The sequence below is a fragment of the Mesocricetus auratus genome, unplaced genomic scaffold (assembly GCF_017639785.1).
Source record: "Mesocricetus auratus isolate SY011 unplaced genomic scaffold, BCM_Maur_2.0 Super-Scaffold_100029, whole genome shotgun sequence".
Lineage (NCBI taxonomy): Eukaryota > Metazoa > Chordata > Mammalia > Rodentia > Cricetidae > Mesocricetus > Mesocricetus auratus.
In genome coordinates, this window is record NW_024429210.1 from 1,532,046 (window position 1) to 1,547,207 (window position 15,162).

At 41.4% G+C, this 15,162-nt stretch overlaps 1 protein-coding gene and 1 long non-coding RNA gene across 3 annotated transcripts in view; one reads left to right on the forward strand and one right to left on the reverse strand.

The window, feature by feature from the left end:
• The window catches only part of Hace1 (HECT domain and ankyrin repeat containing E3 ubiquitin protein ligase 1), an 85,485-nt gene extending 80,931 nt beyond the window's left edge, over nt 1-4,554 (forward strand). For both annotated transcript variants that reach the window (XM_013113604.3, XM_005070411.4), the window contains 2 exons: nt 2,213-2,326; nt 3,731-4,554. In XM_013113604.3, coding sequence (XP_012969058.1) covers nt 2,213-2,326; nt 3,731-3,833 — 217 coding nt within the window. In that variant the 3' untranslated portion in view covers nt 3,834-4,554. The remainder of the gene's footprint in view (nt 1-2,212; nt 2,327-3,730) is intronic.
• On the reverse strand, nt 449-3,283 carry LOC121134653. The gene is made up of 2 exons (XR_005871764.1): nt 3,151-3,283; nt 449-957 (listed from the first exon to the last, which is right to left on the reverse strand). It is a non-coding gene; the product is annotated as an uncharacterized LOC121134653 (long non-coding RNA).
• Nucleotides 4,555-15,162: the final 10,608 nt, after the last annotated feature.

Here is a 15,162-nt window from a genome sequence, read left to right on the forward strand (position 1 = left end):
CATTTAGTATTTATACATTAAATGTATATCAATATTCTAATTTATTCTAGAGATACTATAGCATGTCATTGTGATTTAGTCGTTTATTTCCCATATTTTTTGTGGTGCTAGGGCTCTCAGGGTTAGTATTCAGGCATCTGTACTGGCCTGTCCTTGGGGTTCTGACAGGGTATGCTCTCAGCTGCAGGCACTAAGAGCACCACCTGTGCACATTCACTGTCTTCCCTTTTAAAAGGGCCCTGCCCACCTCCCATCCTGTCCTCTCTCCTGCTGCTCCTGTCTCTGGAGGCCAGTCTCTCCCCTTCCCTTTTCCCTTGTTATGATTCATTTCCCTAATGAAAAGCCCCTCTACTTGAACCCTGTCGAATGGTGTCTCTCTCACGCTGCCAGCTCACAGCAATACATTTCCCCTCCAATTAATTTGTTTAATCAAGACACATACACAGAGTAATTTGGAATAAGAATTTATTTTAAAATGCATAGAAGTTGAAAAGTTATAATTATACTTTCTATAGGTGTCTACCCAGCATTAAAATTTTTAGTTGGTGTATTATGCATTAAATTTTAGACTTCTTGTGATATTAAATTTTGTGTACAACAGTTAGAAAATATTTGAGAGCAGGGAAGATGGTTCATGATGAACCACTTGTTATACAAGTGTGAGCACCGGCGTTTGGATCCTCAGAACCCATGTAAAAGCTGGGTGTGCTAGCATACGCACATAACCCTGGTACCAGTGCGCAAAAGCAACCAGTGTAGAGGAAGTGATGGATTTCAGTTTCAGCGAGAGACACCATCTCAGAAAATAAGATGGCAAAGAATAAAGGCCATGCCTGAAATCACCTCTACACATACATGCGCAGGGTGAGCACACACATGTACCACAAACATTGTAAGTTTGCTCTTCTCCATATCCGGAAAGATGAATGCCTGCCAGTATTTGTTGTTGTTTTCTCACTGTGAAAAACAATAGAGAAAAAATGCTTTGTGTCTAGGTATTTTTCACAAAGAAGGAAATCATTGAATTGCAGCATGTAAGGAGGCAGGACTTTTTTTGTCCCATAGTTCGAGGAGGGAGATAGTTGATCATGGTGGAGAAGATGTACATGGCAGCAAACAGAGAAATTACTGGGACAGGAACAGGAAGCAGGGCCAGGCTATAAACTTCAGGACCGACCCTCACTGACATACTTTATACTTTCTCCAGCAAGGCTCTACCTCCTAAAGCAGTGGTTCTCAACTTCCCTAATGCTATGACCTCTTAATACAGTTCATCATGTAGTGGTGGCCCCTAACCATAATTTTCATTGCTACTTTTTAACTGTATTTCTGCTGCTCTTATGAACTGTAATGTTGAGAACCGCTGCCCTAAAAGTCCACAGCACTCCCAAACAGTAATGCCAGCTGGGGAGCAAGTATTTAAACACATGAGTTTATGGAGGACATTCCACATGCAAACAACCACAATCCATTTATTCAACAAACATTTAACAGCTATGAGTTGCCAGGCAGTTTTGCTAATCCCATGGATACAAATCCCACGGATGCAAATATAAAATAGGACGTGTTTGAGAGTCCTAGTTTCATACAGAGGCACACAAAGCAAGCCTTTTGTCTTAGCGTTTCTGTTGCTGTGATAAATCACCATGACCTTAAACAACTTGGAGAGGAAAGGGCTTATTTTGCTTACACTTCCACATTAGAGTCGGTCAGTGGAGAAGTCAGTGCGGAACCTGGAGGCAGGAGCTGATGCAGAGGCCGTGGAGGGAGCTGCTTGCTTAGCCTGCCTTCTACCAGCACCCTGTCCCACCAGTCAAGGGGTGGCGCCACCCACAGTGAGCTGGGCCGCCTTTAATCATCAATCAAGAACATGCACCACAGGTGTGCTTACAGCCAGCGTGGTAGGGACATTTTCTTAATTGAGATTCCTCGTTCCAAAATGACTCTTGTGTGTCAAATTGACACACTACCAGCCAGCATATTATCATAAACACATCAAGTAGCCAGCTGATGGAAGCATAGAGAGGTTTCTTCTTGGGCACTTATAACTGGCTATGAAGCAACAGACAAGAATGAGTTGGGAGTTTTCAGGCTAAAAAAATGATATTCTGTCATTATAGAGTTGAAGGTATTCTTATCCTGACATAGAACATGTGTCTTAATCAGACTAGGATTTTCTTTCATGGTCACAGCTGATGATACAAACTCTTAGTTCCAGGGTCCCGCATGGAGGTTTTGCCAACATTATGGGTGGAAGTGGTTTGCAAAACTTCACAATTGCTGCTGTGCCATATACTCCAAATCTTTTACCAACTTCCAGCACATGGTAAGTTAAACTAACTTACTTAAATGAATTGTGAAACAGTTTTATTAATTTTAAAAGATCAAAGGTAATTGCTGTACTTCCTATTTGATGGTTAAAATGTTCAATTTACGTATATTTTACTATAATAGAGAAAAAGAAATAACAAAGCCTTCAGTAGTTACATTGAATTGCTTTGTTATGATCCTATTATCCTTGAAAAGGTATTTTTTTTACTTCATTAAAATCTAAAATGCGTAAATCCCCCTTCTACCTCCTGTGCCTCCCGTATACTCCTCCTCACTCCCAAATTCATGGAGCCTCTTTAATGTTGCCATGTACACATGCAAATGAATGTTGAGGTCTGTTCAGTATTGATTTTCTGTGTTTCTAGGGTTGACTATTGGTACTGGAAAACCAGCCAGGGAGGGAATTCCTGGGAAAGACTTAATTCTCTCTCTCAGCAGTTGCTTGCTTATAACTCTTCATCTATGGGTAGAACCTTCTACTTGGGATGCCAACTGTTGTTGGAATTGTTTAGGTCTTGTTTAGACAGCCCTATTGTTGAGATTCGTGACAGGCTGCTTCCTTGTTATAGCTTTATGTCATAGTCTCACAGCAGATTTCCTGGTTCCTCTGTCTCTTCTGGTCTTTCTAGCCCCTCTCTCTTGATATTCCCTGAATCTTAGGTGCAGGAGTTGTTAGTAGATGTATCACTTGGAGCTGAGCACTCTACAGTCAGCTGTTGTCTGCACTGAGACTAATGGCTTTCTGTCATGCTCTCCATCTGCTGTAAAAAAAAAAAAAAAAAAGCAGCTTCTTCGATGAGGGGTGAGGTCTGCACTTACCGGGGTCTGTGCCACATGTGTTGGCTGTGGTTCCTGGAAGAGAGAAGGTCTGAGGTCTCAGTGACTCCCGCAGCAAAGGAGATGGAATGAGAGGAGGGCCTGATGCTGGCAACCGTGGCAGAGCTATGGGAACCCTGGCTGCCTGCCACACGTGGTCTGCTGTGATTCCATAATGAAAGGAAACTGCACCATAATCTTTCTCAGAATTTTGGAGCTACAAGTGAATCAGTGGTTACATAGTTTTGCTCCTTTTTCAGTAGGGACCATTTGGGAGGGAGACACAAACCCCCTGAAACTTAATTGAGTATCACTGAAGTTAAAATGGCGTATCAGTGCATCATCACTTGTGTGTATATCACCATGACTTTTAAAGCTGAACATTTATTTTCATGCACTACATTTGCATTCTGAGAGGAACTGCATTGCAACAGTTTTTTTCCTTCCTTCAGGGGTTTCCAATTTCAATGCAAATTTGAGAGAGTGGTTTTATGTTAATTATGAGCAGTGTTTTCACTGCTAGATAAAACAACAAGAAATTTCAGAGATTCTCTGTTTAATGATAGTACTTTTTTTTTTAAAGCATCAACATGCTCAAGTTACCTGAATACCCAAGTAAAGAAATACTCAAGGACAGACTCCTGGTGGCACTGCATTGTGGCAGCTATGGTTACACAATGGCGTGATGAAGACGAAGAGCTCACCTAACTACTGTGCAGAAACAGAGTGGCAGAAGTCATTTAGGGCATGTGGGCAGAAGCAGCCTCAGTGCAGCCCACAGACAGAGCTCCTGTTTAAATCCATAAAGGACTGGACTTTCCACTTTACGTCTCTCCTTGCTTTGTTTTCTCTGTTCGTGTTATAATAAGAAAATACAAAATCATAGTAGACTTCATTTTTAAAAATGCTAATTGGAAGTAGACTATTTTTAAAGAGTCTTTAGTCTTACCCCAAACTGTATTAAGGCAGAATATTTTTTTACATTCCACCTTTGCTGTGAATCGTTCTCATTTAAAGGGTATTTTCTGTATATTATATGAGGGCATCCAGCTGGTATGTTCTATCGCATGTAAAGTACCATTTATATTTTGGAAAACTGTTGTATAGAATGGATTAATTTAGATTGTGTAAAGCCACAAAAATGTATTTTCCCACACTATACCTATATCCAATGGGTTTTATTTTTTGTTGTTGATTAGCTTTTTAGTATTTTGATATATGATGTTAAATTTAGACTAGTGTGACTAACAATGGGTAAAGTGACATCTAATTTATATATTAAAGCTTATGCTATATGAATTGTTTGCATCTTTCTGTGCTCAATTTCATGTGTATATAGTGTGTGGTCTCAGTTTTTTCTTATGCCTTAATTTATAATGAAAATAAAATTGAAATATATTTATCATATTTCTTTTCATTACTTGATCTAAACTTGATGACACATTTGAAAAGGTAATATAATGTGCAGATTATAATTTAAATGTGTAATGTTGTCTTAGATCTGCTTGTATGATTAAAATGCTATGTTTAAGTGAATCTGTCCGATAGATAGCATTGAACAGGCATTTTGGAAAAGTCACACTGGCCCCGGTAGAGCATGAGTAGTTATAACCTGACTTGAAGGGGGAGGCAGGAACATACATACAGATGTGCTGGTGGAGGTGTTTCTGATGTCTAGAGCTCTTGACACTGGGAAGCAAATAAAAGACCTGGTGGCATCTTGGATAAAATGACACATGAAACGTTTCTCATTAAGCAGACTGTATTTGTGCAGTGATATTTGAAACAGATACATTGAAAGTAGCAAATTAGAACTCAGAATACACACACAAAAATGTATCATTTGGGGTCTTGCTTTATGCTTTATTTGGTTTTTCAAGACAGGGTTTCTCTGTATAATAGTTCTTGGCTGTCCTGGAACTCGCTCTGTAGACCTGGCTGGCCTCGAACTCACAGAGATCCACCTGCCTCTGCCTCCCAAGTTCTGGGATTAAAGGTGCCCAGTTTATTTTTTTTAATTTTTTTTAATAGCAGAAGATAACACATTGCATTAAATAGTCTTTTAAACTTACAATTAGCTCTAAAATTAATATTCAAATACTTTTTTCCTAATTACATAAAGGCCACACTACCTTGTTAAAACAACAGACTTAGCTTTTGAGACTGTAACTGACTTTATTTGTGATTCTATAATCCAGTAGTTCTCAGCACCAGGACATAGACCAACAGTTTTGGTGTGGTCTCTGCACGATGCTCTGGTTGGAACCAGAAAGAGCTAGAAGCAGCTGTCCTTATAGCTCTGCATTTGCTGTGTAGGACAATTTAAGCAGTTTAAGTGTCTGGCCCCGCAGTTGACCACAGCTCTACAGTTGGGATTCTGTTGTTTGTGTCCTGAATTAGGGTACTATTGTCAGTATGGAGTTAGAGTACAGACTATGTGGGGGTCACAAGATGGATATAGTCTAATTCTCCCTCTCAGCTATCTTATAGCTGAGAGATTGCCAAAACTTACAGGCATTGTTCCTTTTGTCACCATCATAAATGGACTTGTTTGATCTTAGTGTGGACTTCAGTGGTCAGTATCGTAGGGATTGAGTAGGGAAATATAATAGTTATCAGTTGGATAGTATTCTTATGATGTAGGTGATGTGAGGCCATTCGGCAGTCAGTGAATGCAAGCATTTAAGATGTGACAGAGTACATTTCATGGGACTGTTATGGAGGATAATCCTAAAAGACTAGAGCTTTCTTGACAAGAGTAAAGTGAACAGTTGGCACAGTATCTGATCCAGTCTACGCAGAGTGTGATGGTGTTATGGTAAAAACGGATCTTATGGACTATTAGGGCTGAAATGAGTTTGGGAATGCTGTGGAGGTAAGTAGCTTATAGCTGGCTGTGAGACAGCCTGGCTGACTAGGCAAGAGGAAAGGATGGCGCCATCAGAACCCAAGTCCTTGGTAGCTTCTAGCTGTTTCCCATGAAGCCCCTCTTGAGCAACATAGGGAAAACATTGCCTTTCTCGTACTCTCAATGGTAGATAGAAATGGCTTCTAAGAAGCTTTACCTATTTCAGGAAGGAGAACACCTTAGGCTGCCCTGCAGACAGAACTACATACGAAGTAGCCAGGAAAAACTGCAGCTCCCTCTTGGTAGTGATGGTAAGAGCAGTGCACATGAGGGTGGATGGTAAATGCAAGTTGGCTTCTAGTCTAATTAACAGCTGGCAGACTTGCCAGGGTGCAACACCTGCAAGGCCAGTCACTGACAACAGCCAGGATTAACTGTGAAGGAGCCATCCAGAGATGGGCATGACCCCTCTACTGGGTGAGCAGTGCATGGTCATCTCCCAGGTTAGGCTAAGAGGATGCGTCAGTACCATGTGGACCCTCTTCGACTTGGCTCATCATATGCCCAGGGAATTAGTCTCTCAGTACAAGGTATCTGCCTAGTTTCTGCAGTAAGTCCTATAAAAAAAAACCTCTAGGTGAACCATTCCATGGGCAGTCCCTCTTCAGGAACACTTCAAGAACAGGCTTTAAGGTGTCCTATGTAGGAGAAAAACACTGCCGCCATTAACCATGTGACTTACTAGAGGCACATACCGATGAGGTAATAAAAGAGCGGTTTACCACACCACTAACGACACCCACTTTAGGCATGACTAAAGACGTATACGGACAGGCGTAAAGACGTATACAGACGTAGACGGTGAACTACGTCACTAGCCAGGCCCACTTTTGGTCATGGCTAGGGACGTTACGGGGGGGGGGGGGGGGGAGAGGGGAGATATAAAAGACTGAACAACGGAAGTCTTGGTCTCTCTTTTTCCGGCTTTTGGCTTCCAGTTCACCGGCGGAAAACTACTCGGCTCATCTGGGTTACTTGTTTGGTATCTTGTGAGTAATTTCTACAATAAATACTTAGTTTTACTTTCAGTAAGTGTGCCGTTTATCGTTACAGCATCAGTCGTATATGCACAAGCTATGCCTAGTATGACATACAGTTTCTTCTGCTGCCTGTGGATCAAGATGTAGAACTCTCAGCTCTTTCTCCAAGTCTGCCTGCATCCTGCCATGACAATAATGTACTAGACCTCTGAACTATGAGTCAGCCCCAATTAAATAATTTTCATTATAAGAGTTGCTTTGGTCATGGTGTCTCTTCACAGCAATAGAAAGTCTAACTAAGACACCAGGTGAGTGAGCTGTGTTGTAACAGGGAAATGATGGCTGTATCACATTTCTCCAAGAATTCCTCCAAGGGGAATTCTAAACAACTCTTCTGTTGGTGTTGTAGCATGAAACTAATTGTACAAGATAATCAGGAAATATGCACTAAAGGTAAAACAACCTACCGGGTTAGAAATTTACCTATTATCTGTCCAAAATTATAGGTTTGACAGACCAAGCATTGACCATAAATCATTTTAGCAGTTTTAGAAGTCACCACACTATTTATTCATTTATTTATGTAATAGTTTGGACCATTTTATCTCTAACGATGGTCACTTGAAGGACTCAGGCTGTTATTCTCACTCTCAGGGATTCCTGGATTAGTAGTCAATTTCTATCTTAAATGCAAATTTTACTATTCAGTCCAGAGTCATGGGACTGTTTATTCAATAGGTTATCTTGAGTAATTTGACTCGGACTGGTCTTAAAGACTTGAGATTTAAATTCTTTGACTTCACATGTGCATATTATACAGTTATTTCAGAACAAAATTTCACAACAAAACTGTAGATTTTTTAAAGATGTCTTACTTTCATTGCCTATCAATTCCCAAATATTCAATAGAATTCATGATAATCTTAATTGATAGTGAAAACTTAGGAAGTAGTTTTGAAAAAGTGTGGGTGTTTTGCCTGTGTGTATGTCTGTGCACAGTGTGTGTGCCTGACACCTGCAGTAGCCAAAGACAGCATTGGATCCCCTGGGCCTGAAATTACAGGTGCTTGTGAGCTAACATGTAGTTTTTGGTAATTGAATCTGAGTCCTCTAGAAGAGCAGCTATCTCTCCACCTCCTTTGGAAGTGATTTTTTTCTTATCTATATGGTATGCCAGTATTTTATGAATATATATATATGTGTGTGTGTGTGTGTGTGTGTGTGTGTGTTTCCTAATGTAGAGACTCCTATTCTCCTAGATGAATTCTATTCTATTAGTTGTTGTTTGGTGGTGATGAGAGTCAAACCTGGAGCCTCATATAGTTTAAGTAAGGATGAGCTTTCCCTGGTCATTTTATTCCCATGTGCGACAGTAAATACATTTTTGCCTTAAAATATTTACTATGATGTATGTGGGTGTTTTGCCTGCTTGCATATCTATCCACGCACCAGATACATTCTAGTGTCCTCACAGGACAGAAGATTCCTAAAGGACTGGAGTTAGGGATGGTTCTGAGGCACCATGTAGGTGCTGGGAATTGAACTCAGGTCTTCTGGAAGAGCAGCAAGTGCTTTTAGCTGCTGAGCCATCACTTTCCATGGTTTCAGTTAACCTGTGGCTAATACTAGTCCACAATTACTAAATGGAATTTGTTCCAGGAGTAAATAATTCATAAGTTTTAATTGACTGCATGATAAATATTGCACCATTCTACTGTGTCATCTGGAGGTGAACCTTGATCCATCATTTGTTCTGTGTGTGGTACCCACTCATTAGCCACTTGGCTATTTCAGTTATCAAATTGTTACTGAACTTGGGGGTCACAAGTGTACCCCAACAACCCAATTAAAATAGCCAAATTTATAGTAAAAAGGAGATTGAAGAGATATAAGGACCCCCAGGTTCATCTCTGGGGTCTTGATATAAGAGTAGGGTTTAAGTAGAAAGTAAGAGATATAAATTAGTAAGCAGTCTGGCCAAAGTGTGGTCCCTTGCCCACCTCTGTCCCAGCTCTTAAGTCTTGCCTGCTGAGTCAACAAACAAGTTGTAAACCCTTCTCCAGAAGACATTTTATTTCTCTGGATGGCTCTAGGCCTTCAGTCCCATAGGAGATTCTCAGGAATATTAAAATTTCTTGGAGTCCATTCTTTCAGTAATCTGATAGCCAAAGAAGGAGCAAAGTAGTCTCTTCAGCACACTCCTGCCAGACAGGTGGTTACACAGTCAGCTGATATAGTGTGGCTACCAGAGCTAGGTGAAATGTATGATTGCTTTTACTGTTTTCACTCTTGAGGGAGAAAAGTGAGATAAGGTAACTATATAGCTAATGTAAACTCCAAATAAATTAATTGCCTAGGTGCAGAGTTGAGCCTAGGACTGGACAGATTCACACCAGACTTTATCAAATTTTTAAGAAATACTAACACCAGTGCTCTTCAAACTGTCCCATGAAATAGAAGAAGGAACATTACCAAACACGTTCTAATAAAACAGTATTCCACACAAGCTAGATAAGGACACCATCATAACAACAACCTTAACTACAAAGAAAATCACAGACCAGTTTCCCTGATAAATACAGACACAAAATTCTCAATAAGATATTTGCAAATTTAAAATGTATTCAAAAGTTCACCAGACCAAAAATGTTTTCATTCAGGATTCAAGATTGTTTCCAAATATGTCAATAGATAAATGTAACAACAAATAGCAGAAAAGGCGTTTGACAAAATTTAGTATCCCTTCATGATGAAAGTCCTAAAGAAGCTAGGAATAGATGGATCATGTCTAACCATGATACAACCTATTTATGAGATCCTACAGCCAATTATATTAAATGGGGAAAAGGTGAAAACATTTCCTCTAAAATTAAGAATGAGATGAGAGTGCCTACTCTCAGTGCTCTTGTCTTCAAAGTAACAGGAAAGAAATAGCGGTTATGTTTAGCAAGGGAGAAAGTAAAAGTACTCCTCTCCCCCTCCTCTTCTCCCTTTCTCTTTCTCCTAACTCCCTCTCCCCACCCCATCCCCATGCTCTCAATTTGCTCAGGAGTTCTTGTCCCTTTCCCCTTCTACAGGGGACCATGTATGACGCTTAGAGTCCTCCTTGTTTCTTAGCTTCTCTGGAGGTGTGGATTGTAGGCTGGTAATCCTTTGCTCTATGTGTAATATCCATGTGAGTGAGTACATACCATGTTTGTCCTTTTGTGACTGGGTTAAGGAGGAAAAACTCTTTTTTTTTCTTTATTTTTTTTACATGTGAATCCCAGTTTCCTCTCCCTCCCATCCTCCCGTACCCCCCACGATGCCCCCCCAGCCTCCCACCCTCTTGCCAATTCCTTCCACATAGGGGATATCTAGAGTCATTTCACTCAGGGTAGGGTCCAGGCACTCCCCTCAGAGTCCAGGCTGAGAGAGCATCCTTCTTTGTATTATGGACACACGATGTCTGTTGGTATTCGAGAGATAAACACTGATCCACTGCTCAGGGCCCCATAGGTTGCCCAGGCCTCCTCACTGACTCTCACATTCGGGGGTCTGGATCAGTCCCATGCTGGCCTTCCAGCTGTCAGTCTGAGGTCCAAGAGCTCTCTCCTGTTAAGATCAGCTGTCTCTTCTGGTTTTGCCAGCCCATTCTTTGCCAATTTGCTCATAGCTCCTCTCTCTGTGTCACTGGGTTCCTTGGGTTCAATCTACCACAAGACCCAGCAATTCCACTCTTAGGCATATATCCAAAAGAGGCAAATTCATACAACAAGGGCATCTGCTCCACTATGTTCATAGCAGCATTATTTGTAATAGCCAGAACCTGGAAGCAACCTAGACTCCCCTCAACTGAAGAGTGGATAGAGAAAATATGGTACATTTACACAATGGAGTATTACTTAGCAGAAAAAAAAAACAATGGAATCTTGAAATTCGCAGGTAAATGGATAGCACTGGAAGAAACCATCCTGAGTGAGGTAACCCAGTCACAAAAAGACAAACATGGTATATACTCACTCAAATATGGATTTTAGACATGGATCAGGATAGTGCCAGTCTGCACTTCCACTGACAGAGAGTCTGGGAAACAGGAAAGAACCTAAAAGATATGCATAGTACCCAAGAGAAGAGGAATGAGATAAGATCCTCTGAACAGATGGGGAACACGACGAGGGGTGGGGAGAGTGGGAGCTGGGAAGAAGAGAGGGGGAGAAGAGGAAGAGAGAGTAGGTCATGGGGGAACAAGAAGGTTGGGTGGGGGGGTAGGTTAGGGGGAAGAGGGAATCATAGGTTAGAAGACAGATCAGGCACCATTGTGACCTCTAGTGATCTAAAGGGATGACACCAATTGGCAAGCTAAGCAATAGTGGAGAGACCACCTCGAATGCCCATTCCTGATAATGAACTTGATGTCTATAACCATCCTGGAGCCTTCATCCAGTGACTGATGGAAGCAGAGGCAAACACCCACAGTTAAACACTGAACTGAACCCAAGGGAGGAAAAACTCTTACGAAAAGAGAAAGTTGTGGAATGCATGTGATACGAAGAAAGAAGGGGGGGCAGTCCATTTGATGAGAGTAAACACCTCCATTTGTAGTATTTCCATAAATTCACTTCTAAGCCTTTGAAATTCAACATTTTACCATCTGGAGAGTGTGTATATAATTGTCTTTATCAGCAACTGTTTGCCATTATTAAATGTTTATCTGTTTCAGAGAGATTTAAGGCACTCTTGTGTTAATAATGAATTCATTTTTCATGTGAAGCATGTTCCTGTCTGTGTGCTTTCACAGCAAAACAGTTCTCTCGTTTTTAAAATTATTATTTATTACATTTTTTAAAAATTAGAAACAATCTTGCTTCACATGTCAATCCCAGCTCCCTCTCCCTCTCCTCCTCCTGTACCCCCCCCTCAAGCTCTCCAGCCTCCCACCCTATCCCTTCTCCCTTCCCCATAGGGGATCTCCAGAGTCTGTCATTTCATTCAGGGCAGGGCCTAGGCCCTCTGCCAACAGTCAGGGCTCAGAGAGCATCCTTCATTGTGGTATGGACACACAAAGACCATTTGTACGCCAGGGATAAATACTGATCTACTGCCCAGGGCCCCATAGATTGTCCAGACCTCTTCACTGACACCCACATTCGGGGGGTCTGGATCAGTCCCATGCTGGCCTCCCAGCTGTTGGTCTAGGGTCCCAGAGCTCCCCTTTGTTCAGGTCATCTGTTTCTGTTGGTTTCACCAGCCCATTCTTTACCCCTTTGCTCATCACTCCTCCCTGTCTGTCACTGGATTCCAGGGGTTCAGTTCAGTGTTTAGCTGACTTTCATCCAGTGACTGATGGAAGCAGAGGCAAACAAACACAGTTCTCTCTTAGGTTCAACAGCAGTAAGAGAATTTCCAGTTTCCTTCTGTGGTGGGAGCTAGTTTTAATGTGGGAAGATCTCTGTTAGACTGTTCCTGGTGATTTTTTTTTTTTTTTGGTTTTTACGAGACAGGGTTTCTCTGTATTGTTTTGGAGGCTATCGGTCCAGCCCGGCCTCGAACTCTCCTGGTGATGTTTTAGGTACTAGGTTCACGTTGTGGCTGCGGGCCTGCTGGCCTGCTGCCAAATGGCATCACTTTATTTATAGTAAGACCTTTGATTTTACAAATGAGAAAATTGGAGCCAGACAAGCAGAGGCTTGCTTAAGGCTTCAGATATATTTGCTGCTAAGCTGGAGTTTGAAACCTAGACTTTTAACTTCTTAGTGCAGCAGGTGTGCCCTTGCTCCGCGCTGTCTCTTTTTGACATCGCTGCTTTGTAAAAGGACTTTTACAAAACACCTGCAGCTTGTTAGCAGCTATGTACAACAAGCCTGTTGAGAGGCTGTAACTCCATAAGCTGGTAGTTAGTCCTGATTAATAGAACCAGGTTTCTTCTGTCCTGCTTTGCAACAGCACACAGGGTGGGTATTCTATCATCTCCAAATGAGAAGGAACAGATGTATTGCCAGATCATACATCATGGCCAGCCATTAACTTTTATTATCTTTATAAAATTGTTCACTTTTAAGCATAACTGATATTAGGATGTGTGTTGCACATCCAATGCATTTCCAGTGTTTCTTTTTCTTTTCTTTTTTATTTTTGGCTTCTCAAGACAGGGTTTCTCTGTGTAGCTCCAACTGTCCTGGAACTCAGTCTCCAAATCTCTGATCTTGAACCCAGTGATCCATCTGCCTCTGCCTCCCAAGTGCTAGGATTAAAGGTGTAGCCCACCACTATCTGGTGACATCCATTGTTTTCGAACACTCTGAAATGAGTGTCTGATGACTATTGGTGTGAAAGGGAGACAAGGTAGTCCTAGGGGAAATCAAATACACAATTACTTCTCAAAACAATTCAGTAAATTCCCGTCAGTACTTCCTGTGCATTCAACATCGGTTTAGGAACTGTGACTTGGTAAGTTTCATTTCAAGCAGTGTCTAAAACTGTGCACTGTGGTAGGCAATTCTTCTGGTGTAGACACGTATCAGTGCAATGAGACCTGCATAATATGGTGTCGGTCAGCATTCCATCATGGACAGGAGTGTGGCTCATGGGACTTCACCCCTTCCTGAAGAGCTGCTGACACTAAAGATAGACAGTGGAAGGGAAGTCACTTGTATTAGTGGTATAGTCGCTGGTAAGTTGTCCATGCTCCAGTAAGTAACTCCTTATCTGTGCTCATTCTAGCAACCCTCAACCAGGAGGAAAACAAGAAAGAAAAAAAAACATAGAACCAACACAAGATACTAAAGTAGGTGGGACTTGTTAGGGAGAAGTGGGTTCTTTGGGAGTGGATGAGAGAGTAGTACTTGTAAAAGTGACAAAAATAAATTATATGCTTATATGAAATTGTCAAAGAATAATAAGTTTTTAAAGAGGAATGCATGAGTGCAGAGGAAGAGGTTAGAGTAAATCCATTGTCCAAGGCAAATCACTGACCTAATCGAATTCTTAAATTTTTCTCTAAATGTGAAGAAAATAAATTGATAAGGTCATTGATTAAACATTAAGTGGAAATGATAAAAATGATAAATGTGGTAAAATAAAACTGTGTGGCGGCTTCATGGTTCTCAGATTTTTAATTTGCAAATTATTAGTTTCTCGCTTCTGGGTTCTTGTTAGTCCTTGTTATTCCACAGGTGCTCTGGAGTTTTCTTGATTTGGAGATTGTTGTGCACTTGTGTAGTCATCTTAACTGATGGCTCATCTTCCCCTCCCCATTTTTCTCAAGGGAGTTGAAATATCTGACGTTATGGGAAGACCTTCCAGAATGGGGACGAACTCTTGGATGGCATTTGTACAGTATGCCTTTATAAAATGTGTCTCCTGATATCTAGAAATAGAGGGAAAAATTATATTCACATTCTAATGCCAAAATTCTGCCCACAGTGGCCATCATGATGCTGTCACCAGCATTCACGTCGTCAGGGACAGCTCTGCTTCTCCATCAGCACTGGCTGCCACCTCATCCTAATCTTCCCTCTCTCACATGAAGAAGTCAGATTCATCTTTCCATTTCTTTTATCTGATACCTGTAACTCTGGGGTGTTCAACCCCACAGCTCAGGATGGCTATGGACATGGTCCAGTTACAAAGCATAAACTTACTTAAAACATGATGAGAAATGTTTTGCTTCCCTTTTTTGCAATTTTTTGTCACCCAATTTGTGTGCTTCTTGAGTGTGAATAGTGATATACAAAATAAAATGTATGTATACATTCACTATTTGGGCTGGTATATGGCTTCCATTTCAGGGTGGTGTGTAACTTCCAGTGTGTATCTTCCAAGTTCAGACAGTCTAAAAGTAGCACCTGAAGGGGCTGGAGAAATGGCTCAGCAGTTAAGAGGACTGGCCACTTACTGTGGCTTACAATTGACTGTCATTCCAGTCCCAGGGAATCCAACAGCCTCTTCTGGCCTGGATTCCTAGCACCCACATATGCCGTGTGGGTATGGTAGGCTGCCTGGAATGTCAGCCTGGGGAGGTAGAGATAAGCTGAAGAAAACTGCTAGCTAGACCTGCTGCATTGGTGAGCTCTAAGTTTCAAGTGAGAGACCTTGCTTCAAATATAGGAGATGGTGAGACCAAGGAAGCCATGTAGCTTCATTCTC